The 16,596-nt window shown below is 41.7% G+C and overlaps 1 protein-coding gene across 1 annotated transcript in view; it reads left to right on the top strand.

Annotated features, from left to right (window-relative positions):
- HUNK (hormonally up-regulated Neu-associated kinase) overlaps positions 1–16,596 on the top strand; it is a 59,947-nt gene that overhangs the window by 26,800 nt on the left and 16,551 nt on the right. Inside the window, exons 3-5 of the mRNA XM_035116775.2 lie at positions 2,474–2,529; positions 5,575–5,710; positions 7,420–7,547. Coding sequence (XP_034972666.1) covers positions 2,474–2,529; positions 5,575–5,710; positions 7,420–7,547 — 320 coding nt within the window. The remainder of the gene's footprint in view (positions 1–2,473; positions 2,530–5,574; positions 5,711–7,419; positions 7,548–16,596) is intronic.

Below are 16,596 nucleotides of genomic sequence, written 5' to 3'. Positions count from 1 at the left end.
CAGCGCCCCCTGCATTCTGGCGCTCTAGGCCACATGACGAGGTCTCGCGGGCCGCATGGCGAGGTCTCGCGGGCCGCATTTGGCCCGCGGGCCTTGGGTCTGACACCCGTGCGGTAAGAGATCAAAGTCTGAATGCTGTACCTCCATGGTATCACCTTGGACAAGCCACTGTCGCTCCGTCTTCATTTCCTATCTTGAAAGGAACTAAGAATTATCTTTTCATATACAGTGGTACCTCGGTTTATGAACACAATTGGTTCCGGAAGTCTGTTCATAAACTGAAGCGTTCATAAACTGAAGCGAACTTTCCCATTGAAAGTAATGGAAAGTGGATTAATCCGTTCCAGACGGTCCGCGGAGTAACCGTTCATAAACTGAAGCAAACTTTTCCATTGAAAGTAATGGAAAGTGGATTAATCCGTTCCAGATGGGTCCGCGAAGTACTTAAACTGAAGCGTTCATAAACTGAAACATGGGTGTAATTGGTTCCGGAAGTCTGTTCATAAACTGAAGCGTTCATAAACTGAAGCGAACTTTCCCATTAAAAGTAATGGAAAGTGAATTAATCCGTTCCAGATGGGTCCGCGGCGTTCATAAACCGAAAATTCATAAACCGAGGTGTTCATAAACCGAGGTTCCACTGTATCATTCTCTGCATCATAGGTGCTGCCAGACAGCCTCTTATGTCTGGTAATAGCCCAAGTTTTCTCCATTGGGCCATGTAATGGAAGACTTAGAGGATACACCAGTTGAGAATGTAGGCAACAACTAGTCATAGGACATTCCTAATTCTTTCCAAATACATCTATTTTGTTATTCACCATGTCACCATACTATCTGCTTGGGTCACTCATGGCATTTGTTAGACCTTGGTGGATAATGTCAAAGATGTCTTTCCTTATAGATTATCATACAATACAACAACAATGTTCTTTTGTTTGTTTGTTATGACTTCCAATTCACATTATTGCCCACAGTTTTTATTTATACCCCGCCCTCCCCAGTCAAAAACCAGGCTCAGGGCGGCTCACACCAACAGAATTACAATAAAACATAAAAACAAAGGACTTTCTAATCACCCCTGAAGCATTGCTGAGGTATTTAAACCATCCTGACTCTCACTTCAAAAAGTGTGACTTTTTGAAGTTCTGAATCTCAATGAATGGCTGTTTACAGCTGATGAAGCCTATTTGCAGGTACTGGTAGAGAAGAAGGTACAACTTAAACATAAGTCTTCCTCTAACTTGCAAGCTTCTCTTCTGAAGTTGCCCCCAATAAGGGCAACTTTTCTTCTAATGCACATAAGCAACTTCAGAAGAGATACTTTACTTTAGAGATCTCCAGGGGAGGAAAAGGTTAAATTTCCTCATCCATGCCTGGTGCAGTCTTGGTAGTATCTCTCCCCACCTCCCACCCCCACCCTGCAGCTGTTGCTATATGCATTTTTTTAAAGTTGATACATTAAATCTCTACAACATTCAGTTTGGCCTTGCTCCTTCTTGCTAAGTAAAACAAAGTGTTAGCAGGATAGTAAAATACTTAGGCATTTTTGGCAACTTGTTCTGTTCCAAGAGGTAACATTAATAGGCCCTCAGGTAGGTTATTACAAGGATGGCAGAGATAGTGATTGTAAAGCATTTTGAACATTGCAGAGGCTATGGAAATAAAATGCAACCAATGACAAAAACATTTGAAAGTCTCTGATAGCACCGCTCAAGTACAGTTATTCCAGGCATATTAGATTTTGTTTCTTGACACCCATTGCTTGATCTCTAGATGCATTCAGCCAACTAATTTTAAGTACAGTCTGATGGCTGGTGCAATATTTATGTCAGAATTCTGCAGAACTGAGATTCGCTTCCTTTTGAAATGCAAAGTTAGCTTTTCTTCTGTAGGTTTGCCTTAGGAATGCAGTTTAACACAAGGCCACGAATATCCCAAACTCTGCTTTGAAGTCAGTGAACCACTTTCCTTCTTCCACTTGCGTTATGGTGATATATGTTTTTCAGCCTGATTGTGCCTGCATTTCTTTTCCATGCAGAAGACTAGACCCAGTAAATATCATTTGGTAGCATAAATCAAATGTACATAGGCTTTAAAACTGTTTTCTCTGTACAAAAACTGTTCTCGCGTTTTTTCAAATGGAGACTATCTAATATGGTTTCATAACACATACTGCAATGCAGGGAAATACCACTAGACTTCCCAGCCACAATATTCTGGTGCAACTCTAATTAATTTCAGTCAGTTTTGTGGAATAGAACTGTTTGATGGATTGTGCCCCCACACATATTAGACCAGGTGTACCCGCATGATAACTACATTGGACTATAACTCTACCATCTCTAGATCATAACATTAAGATCCTAATAACAATCTGATGCAAGTGGAAAATGACAGTGGTTACTGAAACTTTGAAAAAATCAAAAGCTTAATGGCCTGCATTCTCATTAAACATGTTTGTCTGTTTCAGAGATTTGAAGATAGAAAATCTCTTGCTTGATGACGACAACAATATCAAGCTTATTGGTATGAAACTCGTATTGCAATTTTGTTGACTGGTATTTTTGTTATAAGGGGAGCCTTAGATGTCCTGTAACATTCTGTGTGGCAATATATAGCAGTGCTTTTTGTAGGAGTGTGGCAAAAGAAGTTGCGATCTTCTAATCTAAGCGTATATAATTTTTTGTCAATGAGCACTGGTAAGTAGCACACAGCCCCAAACGTGTTACTTGCAAGTAAGACACTTTAAATTGATTTGATTTCATTAAATTTCACATCTGTATGCTCCTTTTAAAAAAGAAACGAGTTCACTAACAAAGCATTAACAAATGAAAACAAGACCTAAAAGCAATATACAACAAAAATACAATACTATTAGATTTATATACCACCTTTTCTTCCAAGGAGCTCAAGGTGGTGTACATGGTTCTCCCCATTTTATCCTCACAACAACCTGGTGAGGTAGGTTAGGCTAACAGATGTTGACTGGTTTGGGGTCACCCAGTGAACTTCATGGTTGATTGGAAATTTGAATCTCAGTCTCCCAGGTCATAGTCCAACCATTATTCCACATGGGCAAAATTACAAAGTACAAATCATCACAGTGGATGTATGTTAGGAATGTCATTTCACCCTATGACAAGTAACAGAAAAAACATCCACCTCTATTTATCACCTAGGGTGTACACACTCCCCTCTTATCTCTCACTCGAGAGACAGATTCAACCAGCAAGTTTTTACCATTTGGTGACTTCAGTAAGCTACTTCCTCATAAAACTGTGGTCATAAAAGCCATTTTCACAAGGGATGTCAACATTTTTTAACAAAAAAATGGAGAGGTTAAAGCAGTATGGGAAAATGCCATTTTTAATATGATTAACAGTCCCTGAAAAATAATCAGCTGAAATGGTTGATGCTTGTTTTCCTGTAAAGGTAAAGGGATCCCTGACCATTAGGTCCAGTCGTGACCGACTCTGGGGTTGCGGCGCTTATCTCGCGTTATTGGCCGAGGGAGCTTGCGTACAGCTTCCAGGTCATGTGGCCAGCATGACAAAGCTGCTTCTGCCGAACCAGAGCAGCACACGGAAACGTCGTTTACCTTCCCGCTGGAGCAGTGCCTATTTATCTACTTGCACTTTGACATGCTTTCGAACTGCTAGGTTGGCAGGAGCTGGGACCGAGCAACGGGAGCTCACCCCGTTGCGGGGATTCGAACCGCCGACCTTCTGATCGGCAAGCCCTAGGCTCTGTGGTTTAACCCACAGTGCCACCTGCGACTTGCATGCAAATGTAGTCCTAATAATGTGTATTCTCGGGCCCTAATCACTCCTTTTGCCACAAACAAATACAGCACCTGGGCTGTTTCTGGAAGCATGGTGTTTTTAAGAACAGGGAATCTAAAATTTGAGCATGCATAATGCCATATCATTGCAAATATCGTTGGAGTGTGAATATACTTCTATCACTGTACCATTGTTTTTTAATGTGTGGATTTGAGAGCTTCAGTTCCAAGAAAGTTTTGCCTTTCTGTTTTATTTGCAAATAGATTTTTTCCCCTGGAAGTTAATTACACATAGATGAGTACTAAACGTGTGCTATATTCTGTTACATTTCTGGAAATGGCTTTTACGTCACGTGAATGCTCAAATATAATGCAGCAATTAAAATTAGGTAACATTGTGGAAATGAAATACACTGTTGTGTGAACACAGCCTTAGTCTCACAGCATCAGGCAAAACCCCACCCACTCCATATGATTGGCTTACTCATCTGCAGAATTAGAATGTGAAACTGTTTGAGAAGCCTTTTATATTTATATCTAATTTGTCAATGGCCCATTGATTCTTCAACTGCCTATCAACTTCATTCAGAGCACTGTTCTTCCACATTTTGCAGACACGATAGGATTACTCATCTTATTCTACTATCTGTTTATAACTCCCATTAATGCTAGTTGTGGGCATTGATAGGAAAATATTCCCCTTAGCAGAACATCTGTTTATGTATTTAATTCTATGCCTACACATTTTCTAGCAGCAATGAGTCTGGGTGCACAGTAGAAGCCAGATGATGATGATTTCATCAGAGAGGCTTCATCACCTCTGAGGTGATGAAAATTGTTGCCTAAAATGGGACCAAAAGTAAAAAGCGAACAAGACATTGTGAACTACACAAAGCTCTGTGTGAGACTGTTTCTGAATGTTTAAAGCGTATAAAACCTTTAAGGGAGATATACACTCATATGCATACATAGAACTACCATCCATCAAACTGAAAAGTGACAGGTGCTGTGCCCCCTTTTGACTATAAGCCCTGCCCCCCCTGTTTAGGATTGCTTTAGGATTCCCCCTGAAAATACTATATTGGGGTTCTGCCTTTAACATGGTTTGGGGGGTGCATTGTGACCCCTCTGTGCGATCATAGTGTTGCCCCTGAATGGGTCTCTCCCTCTGACCCAGAACCTTGGGAGCCCCAATGACAAAAAAATATTGTTTCATGGTATTGTGTAACCTCACAGTGTGCTCTCCATCTGAAGTACAGGTTTCAAGTTCCCTTAGCCCTCCTGATGTCCTTAAGAATCCCAGGTCTCCAATGATGGAAATACTGTTTTGGCGTGTAAATCCTCTATATGTCTATCACTTCATCCATGATCCAAAGAAATAGGTTTCAAGTCCTTACCCATGTATCTGGTGAAATCCTCATGATGTTATAGGTAGGGCTATACTCCGTTCTGTAGCATGCAACCACACACATTGTTACAAAGATGCTAGGAGAGCAGGGTTGTACTCTTAAGATTCCAGACTCTCAAATAGTTCTGCCAGGCAAGGAGAAAGCTATTTTATATACAGTACATTTACTTAAGACACTTGAGCTCATACTGTCATATTTTTTCCTAAGTTTCCTGACTAAATTTATATTTAAATTTCCCCTAGACTCAAATAAAAAGCTCCTAACTAAAAAGGAAGCCTTTAACTGGGTAAATGAAATCATGCTGATTGCAGCAAAGGACAAATATTGCGAGGTGGTTGTTTCTCCTGTGCAATGTTGAAAGCTTTATTTTCTTTTTCACAGATTTTGGCTTGAGCAACTGTGCAAGTATCTTGGGATACTCTGATCCATTCAGCACGCAGTGCGGTAGTCCAGCCTACGCAGCACCAGAGCTGCTTGCAAGAAAAAAATATGGTCCCAAAATAGATGTTTGGTCCATGTGAGTTACTATAATTGAAAAAGCTACATGCATGCGGGGGGTGGGGGTTGACTTCTCTTGCTTGACTTTTTATATAAGTTCTAATTGGAGCTGTTAGTAAATAAAAATATGTAACTTTGGAAAAATAGTTTACAGCATAGCTGCCAAGTTTTCGCTTTTCTCGCGAGGAAGCCTATTCAGCATAAGGGAAAATCCCTGTAAAAAAGGGATAACTTGGCAGCTATGGTTTACAGTGCTGATGATTGCAAATGTTAGCATTTACAATGTCAGGATTTCAATTTGCCAGGAATTTCCAAACGTAAGATGATTCAATTCATTCTCCAAAGTAATTGCTGCCTAGTGTGTTTAGTTGACCTTGGCCATTGGGATTTACAAACTGTGGTCTACATCTGTTTGTGGAGCAGGGACAGAAGTTACCCATAATGATGTTGTCAGAAAACAAGGAGATATGTTTGGCTGAAGAAACTTGTCAAATAATTTGCTTTTATAGGAACTGATAGGAACTTTTCAGTGACTGCAGTGGAAATCTTAATACTCCAGGGTACTACAAGCAAACAAAGATGAATGTGTTTCAAGAAATGTTCAGACTTCCCTGTCTGGAAATTTGAATTAATTCCATTGATCTCGGTGCAGTTAAGAGCAGAAATGAGTTTCCTTCTTGGGGATTTTTTGTTTTGCTTTGTCCTTTGTTTGCAAGCAGCTAGTTCAGAGAGCTTTATATGTTGAAGCCCAATTTACAGTGTATGTGCTTCGAGAAAATCCAAATCGAAACTGTCACACTGCTTCTTAATTGGTTGCTCCTACATAGGGTCACCCATCCACAGCAAGCTGGAGCTGCTGAATGAAGAAGCCCTTACTGTGACATTATTCAAACAGAGAATGCCATCGTGCTTTTTTCTTGTCCTTTAACCTTCTCAGGCAATAACATCCTCTGCCATTTAATTTAAGGAGAGAGACAGTTGACTCATAGCTTGTTCGTCTACAGAGAATGCTGTATTATAGGATATACCTTATAATGCACTTGCTTAGTCCTTGGGGTTTTGCACTTGCTTGGTGCATGGAAGCAGCATAATGTGAATCAATCCCATGTACAGTCCTTTTGCACATAAGCAAATCTTATTTCCATATAACCGAATCACCCCTTAAAACTCTGAACTTTTCAAATCAGAATGGATTCTTAGGTAATGTGACCCTTCATGCTATGAATGGTTTTATCTCTCAAGAAACTGGTTATGCAGATACTCTGAAGGGAGGCTAAATGCTACTGGGTTGGATTCAGACTTAAACCACACTAAAGTTCCATTAGTTTTAGTGAGTGTACTCTAAACATGACTGAGACACAAGATCCAGCTGACTGTTGCTGCCCTTCTAGAGAACATTGTGTTATGGCTCCTATGGGAAGAGCTCAGTGATAGAGCATGTGCTTCGGGTGCAGAAAGTCCCAGGTTAAATCCCTGCTTCTCCTATGAAAAGGATCTTGGATACCAAAGCTGGAAAAGACCATTGCCTTTAAAGAACATTTGAGACCTGCTGTCATTTGGAATAAACTGTGGTGGATTAGATGGACCAATAGTAACATATGTTCATGTATGTTTCATAAGTGTGATAAACCATAGGCTAGTAAACTTAATTCATTCTTGCATGCCCTGTCTTGTTTATAAGGGAATTGTTTCTCTTTAACAGTTTCCCCCACCATTCTTCTTTTACAGTGGTGTGAATATGTATGCAATGTTGACTGGGACACTGCCGTTTACTGTGGAGCCATTCAGTCTGAGAGCACTGTACCAGAAAATGGTAGACAAAGAAATGAATCCTTTCCCTACTCAGCTCTCCACAGGTAAATAATGCCGTTACTTACGTGATACTCCATTTAGGTCCATACAGCTCTTAATGTTGTACTGTACAACTTTTGTTTCTGGTGGGCAGAGTGTTTGGGCAGAACTTTTGATGGAATTGCTGAATGAACCTATTTGGTCTGTAATTTCACACAATTTGTGCTTTCTGTCTTTCTCCCTGTGTTGGTTTAATCAAGATGGAAGGGCTACATTCTTCCCAAGAGTAAATTCTATTGATCTTCCTGATATTCCCTCCTAGGCAAGTTTGCAGTCAGAATGATTTGAAATTCACTTAACCCAATTCACTATGGAAGTAATAAATCGTATTATTCCAATGCATTAGGAGTAATAAATAAAAGCCTAAATAGAAAGGTTCCTCTTTTTTACATTCCAAGCTTGGTTTCAGTATAAGATGATAGTGAGAATTACCCATAGGATTTGTTTGAAGTGTCTTTGGTGTGTCAAGCTATAAATTAGTGTCATAATGGTTATGAAGCTCTGTTCCTTAATGATCAATTTTGTACTTTAGCAGCAAGTGGGTTAGAGCAAACATAACTTTGCTTGCTTTGTTTCTCTGTCAGAGCTATTGAAACCTTAGTAATTTGACCAATCCAGTTCTTCAAATATTTGCATGTTTGAGTAGTTTTCATGTCCCAATGGAGTAAATGGAAAGTTTCACTTTTGCTTCAACAGCATGTTTGGGGTGGGAATTACTGCTGCTTTTTGTTACTTTCTTTGGTTTTGTTAGGTGGGGTATTTTATTACTGTTACTGGTATCAGAAGATTTACACTAAAAAAAGGAGAAAATAAGCGTGGCATGTTGGCAGTAGGCTCTTTCTACAAGTTTCTGTTCAGTATTACTGCAGAAATTAAACTTACTTCACTGTTATGCTCTTACTTCTACCTGTTCACTATTGCAGCAGTATTGGCAATATTACTTAATAGAGCAGACCTAAGGTTGCTAGCCTTTATGCCGTGTTACATAACTTTATACATCAAACGTTGATTAAAGTCACATTCAGTTACTGCATATTTGGTGATTCTTCAGACACTGATTTCATATGACATTTCTTGTTATCTCTTTGTGCTTTTTAACAGTAGAAATTCTTTGCAATGCTTCACAAATTGCTGCATTAGATAAGTTTGAGAAACAGGGTGAAAGGCTTTATATTTATTTGATTGTTTCTCAGTGGATGATGGCACATTGCAAAGTTTAAATTAGCTGGTAGGCTTCACCAAAGGATTGGTGTGCATTTGCACGCTTACTCCCTTTCACATACCCATCCATCCATGTTGATATCTGTCTGTTTCGGGAGACAATGGAGGAGTGTGCCTTTGGGGATGAAGTCAACTGTTGGAAGGTTACAGCGCCTGCTGTGGCTGTAGAGACCGATACAGGTGAAGGGGTCCGGTTGTTCTTCTGCAGATGCACCATGGTGTTTCTTCTCTCTGCACTCCTCCCAAAGATCATTTCTCCTCTGGTCACTGCTGAGGATACACAAACTGACTGTCTCCAGGCACTGCGGTTGTCTGCAAGGGATTCCCCACGTGACAGGGTTGATGTTGCCAGCCTTCATGTCATGTTTGCAGATATATTTGTAACACAGAGTTGGTCTGCCTGGGGCTCCCCATAGGCAGCCAGACAAAAAAGAGGGGGGGCACTAATGTGATGTCTAGGCTTGAAATGCCATACACCCATTTGCTGTTTTTGTGTGCCACAACCAAGCTGGAGTCATTGGCAATTGTACTTGAAATCCAGATGTGGAAGGTGCATCTCCAGTTCAGAACCATTGACCTGAGCTGGAACCTGGGACCTTAAATGCAGCAAGCAATCATTGTCCGTTGACCAGGCATTAGAAAATAAAAAGATCCCTGCTGGATCAGTTCATCTAGTTCAATGTTCCATCTAGTTCAATGTTCTGTTTCCCACTTTGACCAACTGGGTGCTTCCATGGAGCCCATAAGCAAAAGATAGGGAGGCAGTAGCCACCCACCCTGTTACCCCATTGACATGTGGCATACTGGTTCTGAACCTGGAGGGCCAAAGGCAGAAGGCCAATTGCCTGGTATTTATATTGAACCTGGCCAATCTGAGGCTTCAGATTGCCACCTGATCACAGGGGTTGATGTTCCCTCCCGGGCTCAAATAGGGTTCTGAGGCTTGAGCATGTAGGAAACTCCCCCGCAGATCTCCATTGTTTCAGACAGGGTTCTTTCTCAGCCCTTCTTGGAGATGTCAGGAATCGAGCCCAGGGCTTTTACCAGTCTATGGTAGCTTATCAGGCTATATATAAGTCTAGAAGTCTCTGACCATTATACGTCTCCCCTCCCCTAGCCCCAAATAATATGTCAAATAAATAGCAACATTTTCTGTAGGCTACTCACCCCTCCTTCTTGAAGAAGACTTTCCACAAAGCCTTTCAGGAAATACTGTTATTCTGTTAGTGATTTTAAATGGGCTGGATTCCAGAATTGTGGAACTTGGCAGAAACCTCAGACTAATTCATGGTTTCTCTTTTTATGACTGCTGAGCTTCAGATGTGTTCCATCTGCAAAAAACTTGAGGGTTAGTGGAATTACCTCCAGAAGTATTGTTCATACAGAGCACTGAAGTTTTAACTGTGTACCCATTTCATTCTGAAGCCTTCCTTCCTCCCCAGTTCAGATCGCATTGGATGCAGCATTTATTGAAAATGGATACGCCACAGATTTATCGCTACAACATAGTTGCTTGTATCCCAGGGATCAACTATGAAAAATGGTATATTGATCGTAGGCAAATGCATGGTCCATTAAGCCAACTTCATGAAGAATTAGGTTCTGGCATTTATAGCAGTTTACAGTGGAGGCTGGTCCATTAGACCAAATGAGGTGCTGCTGTGCCAACTCCAGTCTGCCCTCGGGCAACCTCCACCTACCTGTCTTCTTACTTAACAGCCAGTCCAGGGGTAAGGTCTCTCCTCTAGTCTCATTGTTGCCCTTGTAGAATTCAGCAGGGAGGAGAATGGTGGGACAAAACTAGAATTACTCAGCTCCGCCTTTCATTGGCTCCACCTACTGTTGGCTGCCCTACAAGTCCTAATGAGCACCAGCTACCACTGAGTTTATATATAACACTACAGATATGTTATTCATCTTATAGCAAACTTGGTAAACATGGAAGCTAAATTAAAATGAGGCTTTGGCTGCTGAGTGACATTGCTAACTCATTTCGTATACACAGGCAACCCAGACAGCAATTATGCTAGATCCTCCTGTGAACAATTGTATTAGATAAGAGCTAGCCAAAGTGGTTTTCTCAGATGTTTTGAACTACAGCTGTCTTTAGCCCCAGCTGGAATGGCCAGTGGTCAGGAATGATGAGAGGGCATAGTCCACAATATCTGGAGGCCACCACATTAACTTGAGATACATGAGAATTTCCTACACTTCTTGTTGATCATCTTAACACATGTAAGTGCAAGAGTCAATATGCAAATATGCAAGCTTTTTGTGTTTCCTGGGTCCTGTGATCATGCCGTATTGTTAGAGGGGGTAGCTGTGTTGATTACTGTGTTATTATTTATTGGTGTGATCACTGGTATAGGCTGCTCTTATTTTGTGTTAAACCTTACATTTTATGTGATTTTTATACTGATGCATGCTATTTTTTTATTCCATGCCACATTGAGACTGTTTGTAAGGCAGTTAATAAGTTTTTTTTTAATAAAGAGTAACAACTAGCATCCCAGGGACCCAGGTGGCGCTGTGGTTAAACCACTGAGCCTAGGGCTTGCTGATCAGAAGCTCGGCAGTTCGAATCCCTGTGACAGGGTGAGCTCCCGTTGCTTGGTCCCAGCTCCTGCCAACCTAGCAGTTCGAAAGCACATCAAAATGCAAGTAGATAAATAGGAACCGCTACAGCGGGAAGGTAAACGGTGTTTCCATGTACTGCTCTGGTTCGCCAGAAGCGGCTTTGTCATGCTGGCCACATGACCTGGAAGCTATACGCCGGCTCCCTCGGCCAATAATGCGAAATGAGCGCGCAACCCCAGAGTCGGTCACGACTGGACCTAATGGTCAGGGGTCCCTTTACCTTTAACAACTAGCATGTCTATCCCAGTGAAGGCTTCACCACTGTCTCTGACCCACTGGTGGATCAATGGGAGCTGTATATTGGAGTCGTGTGTTGGCTTTTGTTGGCTGAATGCTGTCAGGGTGCTTTTTTAAAAAATACCCTCTGTTTGGCAGCTGTTCCATGCACCAGCCACAATGTGCAGAGCTGCTAATTTTATGGATAGGTCCTACTGTGTACTTTTCTACACTGATGCAAGCTGCCAACAGGAATATCTGATGGGACAGAAACGCCATGCAAGGGTATAAGTCACTTGCTGAGCTGTTCTCATATTGGGACCACCATCTTCACATAAGGGATTTTAAAGCTGAGAATGGATGGCTTCTTATCAACTAGGATGCCATAGCAGTAAATTTCCTGTGTTTCCCAGGGGCTTAGATTAGATTAGCTTTAAGGTTACTTCACATTATGTGATTGTATGAAGAACAAAACGTGGCAGCTCACACTGTGTCTAATAAGGAAATGGAACCCAATGAAGCGTTGCAACAAAAGGAAAGCAGGAGGAAAACACCAAACTGAGAGTAGAATTAAGAATGGATGCCTCCAGTGGTGCAGTGGGCCAGTGCGTTGGGCTGTTAACCAGAAGGTTGGTGGTTCAAGCCCACTCAAGGACAGCTGTGTGCATGATTCCTATATTGCAGGGGTTTGGACTAGATGACTCTTGGGGTACCTTCTAGTTCTACAATTCTGTGATTCTAGAAAGAGAAGGAATGAAGCTGAGAAAAGGAACAAAAGCAACACACTCGGGTTAAGGGTAAACATCAGAAAAGAGTTAATAGTTATAAAATAGCAGTAGAAAAAAATAGGAAAAATACGCTTTTATAAAGAGGATAGAACAGGTTCAAGCGCACAAGAAAGAGTTAGAAGAAAAGAAACAAAGATCATTTTAAAAAATTGGAGTAAATTATAATTAAGAGAGAAACTGACCCTTTGGTACTGGTGTTGCCCCTGCAGAGACCATAAATTGGCTCTGGAATTACGGACCTCTGTGCCTACCCAAATCAAGTTGGCATCATCTATAATGAGCTTCTGGTGCCAAATTAAGACTTTGTTTTTTCATCAAGCCTTCTTATGAAAATGATTTATAGTTCTTTAGCCTCCTTTCAGATGATTCATTTTTGTGTTTACAATTTCTGTTTCTTTAATGTATTCTGCTTGCCCTTAAGTGTTTTGTTGTTTTGGAATAATTGATAGATATAATCTTAACTGAGTTTATGGTATAGAAATTTGTAACATATGTGATGATATGCTTTGATCTTCCTTGGTATCCTCTCTCCTGTTTTTTTCTGGCATGATGTCAACGTCCTTTCACGTGATTTATTTTGTTATTGCTGTATTTTATTCAAAAAATGAGAGATACTTAATATGGTACAGTTTGCCAAGATATAGATACAAGGGGCTCCATTTCCAAAGCTGATTGATCTATGGCACACTGGCTGGTTTTTGAATCCACTTTTTGACAATAGTTTGATTTTTCTGATGATTTGCATCCCAGCTAAGCAGCAAGTTGTTCTTTTATCCTGTTGTGTTGCACAAGCTTGGAGAAATTGATGTGGTTCTTATGATGAGCACATGTGCTCAGGAAGTTTCTCAGATGTTGGCTGTGTATCTGTTCTCTGGATTTGTGATTCATGCTTGCAAGTGCATGTGGTAAGGACCAATGTCAGAACAGGATTTTTCAGTGACGCATCATTCCCACCCCTAGCAGTACAGTTTCTCTGTTTCTGCCAGAGCAAGAAGCAAAGAAAATACCTGGGAAGCTATGCTTTGGTAAAACTTGCATATAACAAGCCAAGCATCTGTAAAGGAGGGGCCTGTATTTCTGGATTTTCTTGTTAGCTGCTTGGTCACTTGCCAGAGTGGAGCAATGGTAATTTATTGCAGTGTTTTTAGACACTAAACTGGTCTAAGTCAGGGCCACTTTCCATACATGAGGCCTGTGGCAGCAGTTGCACTCCCATATTATAGGCAGGATCTGTATCCGTACATAGGCTTACTTTGTGAGCGGGCCTAAAGCAATGTGTGTGTTTTTCTGCGTGACAGTTTTGCTCACAGGAGTGAAAACTCCTCTAAGTGGAAACTCATAACGTAGGAAGTGACCTTTGGTCATTTTGCACACTGAAACAGGAAGCTGATCTGGATTGTTTGGTTCCATCTTGAAACACTTGCAGCTTAATAAATGCATGCCAGTCATTCAGTTGGTTCTGAACAGTGGCTCCGTATTTTGCCAAAGTGGTTTCAAGAGGTAGACTGAACATCTGTTGTATGTTTAGCATGGAACAAGTGTTTCCAGCTTTCGCTTCCCTGCCTTGCTCTGGGTCAGTTAACTTGAGCGTCTGAAGCTAAGTGACATCTGAAACTAAACTAAAACACACACACACACACACACACACACACACTGTGGGGATTTGTTGGACATTCTTAAGTCTTATTCATATGACAAAGTTCCCTTCTTGAGTAGGATACTGGTACAGAATACATAGGCTCTGCATCTCATGTGAAATGCGCACACATATTTTTTGCTGGTTGCCCCTTTCAAATGCTTATGAGTGGCTCAAGCCCCCTCCCATGCTTTTTTAAAAAGTCAAGTGCCCAAAACACATTCATGTGCACTTCACATCTAATGCAGGGTGGGTGTGTTTTGCATTCTCTTCCAACTCCTAAAATCCTGTAAAGTGCGAAGGTTGTGCAGGTGTGTTGCCTTCAATCTGCCAGAGAAATATCCTGGCATGCATCCTCTGAATCCAGTTTCCTTCAGTCCCCCCCCTTCCCTTTAAGTAGTGAGGAGACCCTGCCCTTTCACTGTCAAAAAGATCATAAAGGGAGGGGAAGCTGGGATTTATTATGACAGGGAGGAAGGGGGTTGTCAGTCTTCTTCCTAGCTCCAGGACAGGATGCACCTGTGGTTCCATATGAAAGGAGCAGAAAGGCATTAGATACAGGAGGTCAGGCACAGATTAGGCATATGAGGACCAACAGACATGGGGACAATTGGCATGGTGGTCACTGGCAAGTTAAGTGGAAATGGATCAAAGATCAATAAGTAGTATGGAGCCAGAGCAAGGCAGAAAGGTGAGTTCCAAGGCAGTAATAGAGGGGTGGAGAGGGTAGAAGCAGGCACAAGGTCACAATCTGTGGCAGTCAAGAAAAAGCAAAGCAGGAGAGTAGGCAGAATAGACATGCTTAAGACAAGTCACTCAAACTGGTGGTCTGACATGGCTGCACGCAGGCCCATAGCAAGGGAGGGGTGTAGCGGGCTGCCCCTAGCTCCAGTCTGGCGGGGGCAGCGCCCCTGGCCCGTCCCTCGCCTCCTCCGCAAGAAGAAGCAGAGCGCACTACAAAGCAGGTTGCCGGGCGGCGGCAAACCGCTCATAGCGCGCTCTGCTTCAGAGTGCGCCGGTCGAGCAGAGCAGCAGCACCAACTCGGATGGACTGTGCATGTGCATCCTGGCATGTGCGTCGTGACATCACGATGCATGTGTCATGATGCACGTGCGCATCATGCCGCCCTGGGCAGCCAAGCAGCACCGTTCGCCCCCAGTTGGCTTGCCTGGCTCTTTTCAGGCAGGATATGGAGCCTAGAGGACACCCTTTTCCTTGTTCTAAACATTCTGGCCTTTGAGGATCAAGAGTGCTTGTGATTCGGGAAGTACTGGTATTGACTGCTGGAGATCCTAGTTTCAGACCTCTCCCCTTTGGTGCCTTACGGGGGGAAAGGAATCAGTCCCCCCAATCACACACAGTCACTTCTTCATCCCCATCCCCCCCCCAAAAAAACCCACCAACATGAATTATTTTCAGGTCACTGAGTATTAATCTCTGACATAATAAATGCCTTAAATTCCAGGCCCAGGGCAGCAAAAGTAAGATTTTTACAAAATGTTTAGTTAAGATTATATGTTGTAAAAATCTCTTGTTACTCTGATTAGATAACACCCAATCCTGATTTATTGGACAAGCCTTTTATTTTTTCTCTTCCTGGCACCCTGATTTGTTGTGGAACATGAGCATGTATTTCCTTTTCCTGGCTTCATGTGGAAAGTGCCTGATATCATTGCCAGGTGTCAATATGGCTAAGGGAATGCCCTTGCATAGTGCTGAGAGGGTTGGATGCCAATGTGGCTGAATGAAGATGGTAACCTTTTAAAGGCAAACTTTCCTTCTGTTTAGTAAAGGAAAAATCACAGACTGTTTAGGCTGCTGCGAATCTTCCTTGTGAACAGCTCTCTTTACACGTGAGGTGCAGAAATACACTTTTAGTTGGATTGATGTTCTTTGTAGCAAAAGGGGGAAGTATTGCTGTGGTCACGTTTTCCAAGCACTTGTTGTGGAACTCATCCAAGATTATTTTGGCACCCTCTCCAAATGTTTCCTCTAGTCACTAGAGAATGCACCAGATGGGCCACTCAATACAGTTGCATGTGACGGCTGTTTTGGTACAAGTGACATGCAAAGCAGAAATTAGTTGTTATGCTGAGTGCAAAGCCTCATTAATTTCTTGTGGTGCACACATTTAATTATACAGTCAGAGAGCAAGATTTATCCCACTGGATTTAGAGATCACAGTCTTAGGTTTTGTACTACTGAGCCTTTCTGTAGCTCAGATACTGACTTGGTTTTTTTTATCTTTCTTTCTTCTCTTTTCTTTTTTAAAAATAAGCCTCCTAACTTAAAAAGGCACATGGCCCTTTTAAGATTGGGCTTTGTGACCCTCCTTTAAATCACAGAAGAAAGTGCCAGACTCTTAATTTAAGTTTAAGCATATATAAACACACATTTAATTTAAAAACATTTGAAATAAATTACCATGCTTAAAGCTGACAATGTACTGATGGTGTGAGCAGTTTGTATACCGTAAACACAGAGCTGTTCTTGGCATAAATCAGACTGATGAAACCACACAGTAGTAAGTGTCATTATTTCAATAGGAGCTAGAA

Source organism: Zootoca vivipara, chromosome 4, assembly GCF_963506605.1.
Source record: "Zootoca vivipara chromosome 4, rZooViv1.1, whole genome shotgun sequence".
Classification (NCBI taxonomy): Eukaryota; Metazoa; Chordata; class Lepidosauria; order Squamata; family Lacertidae; genus Zootoca; species Zootoca vivipara.
The sequence above is the reverse complement of the archived record's forward strand: the minus strand, read 5'-3'. Positions and strand labels throughout refer to the sequence as shown.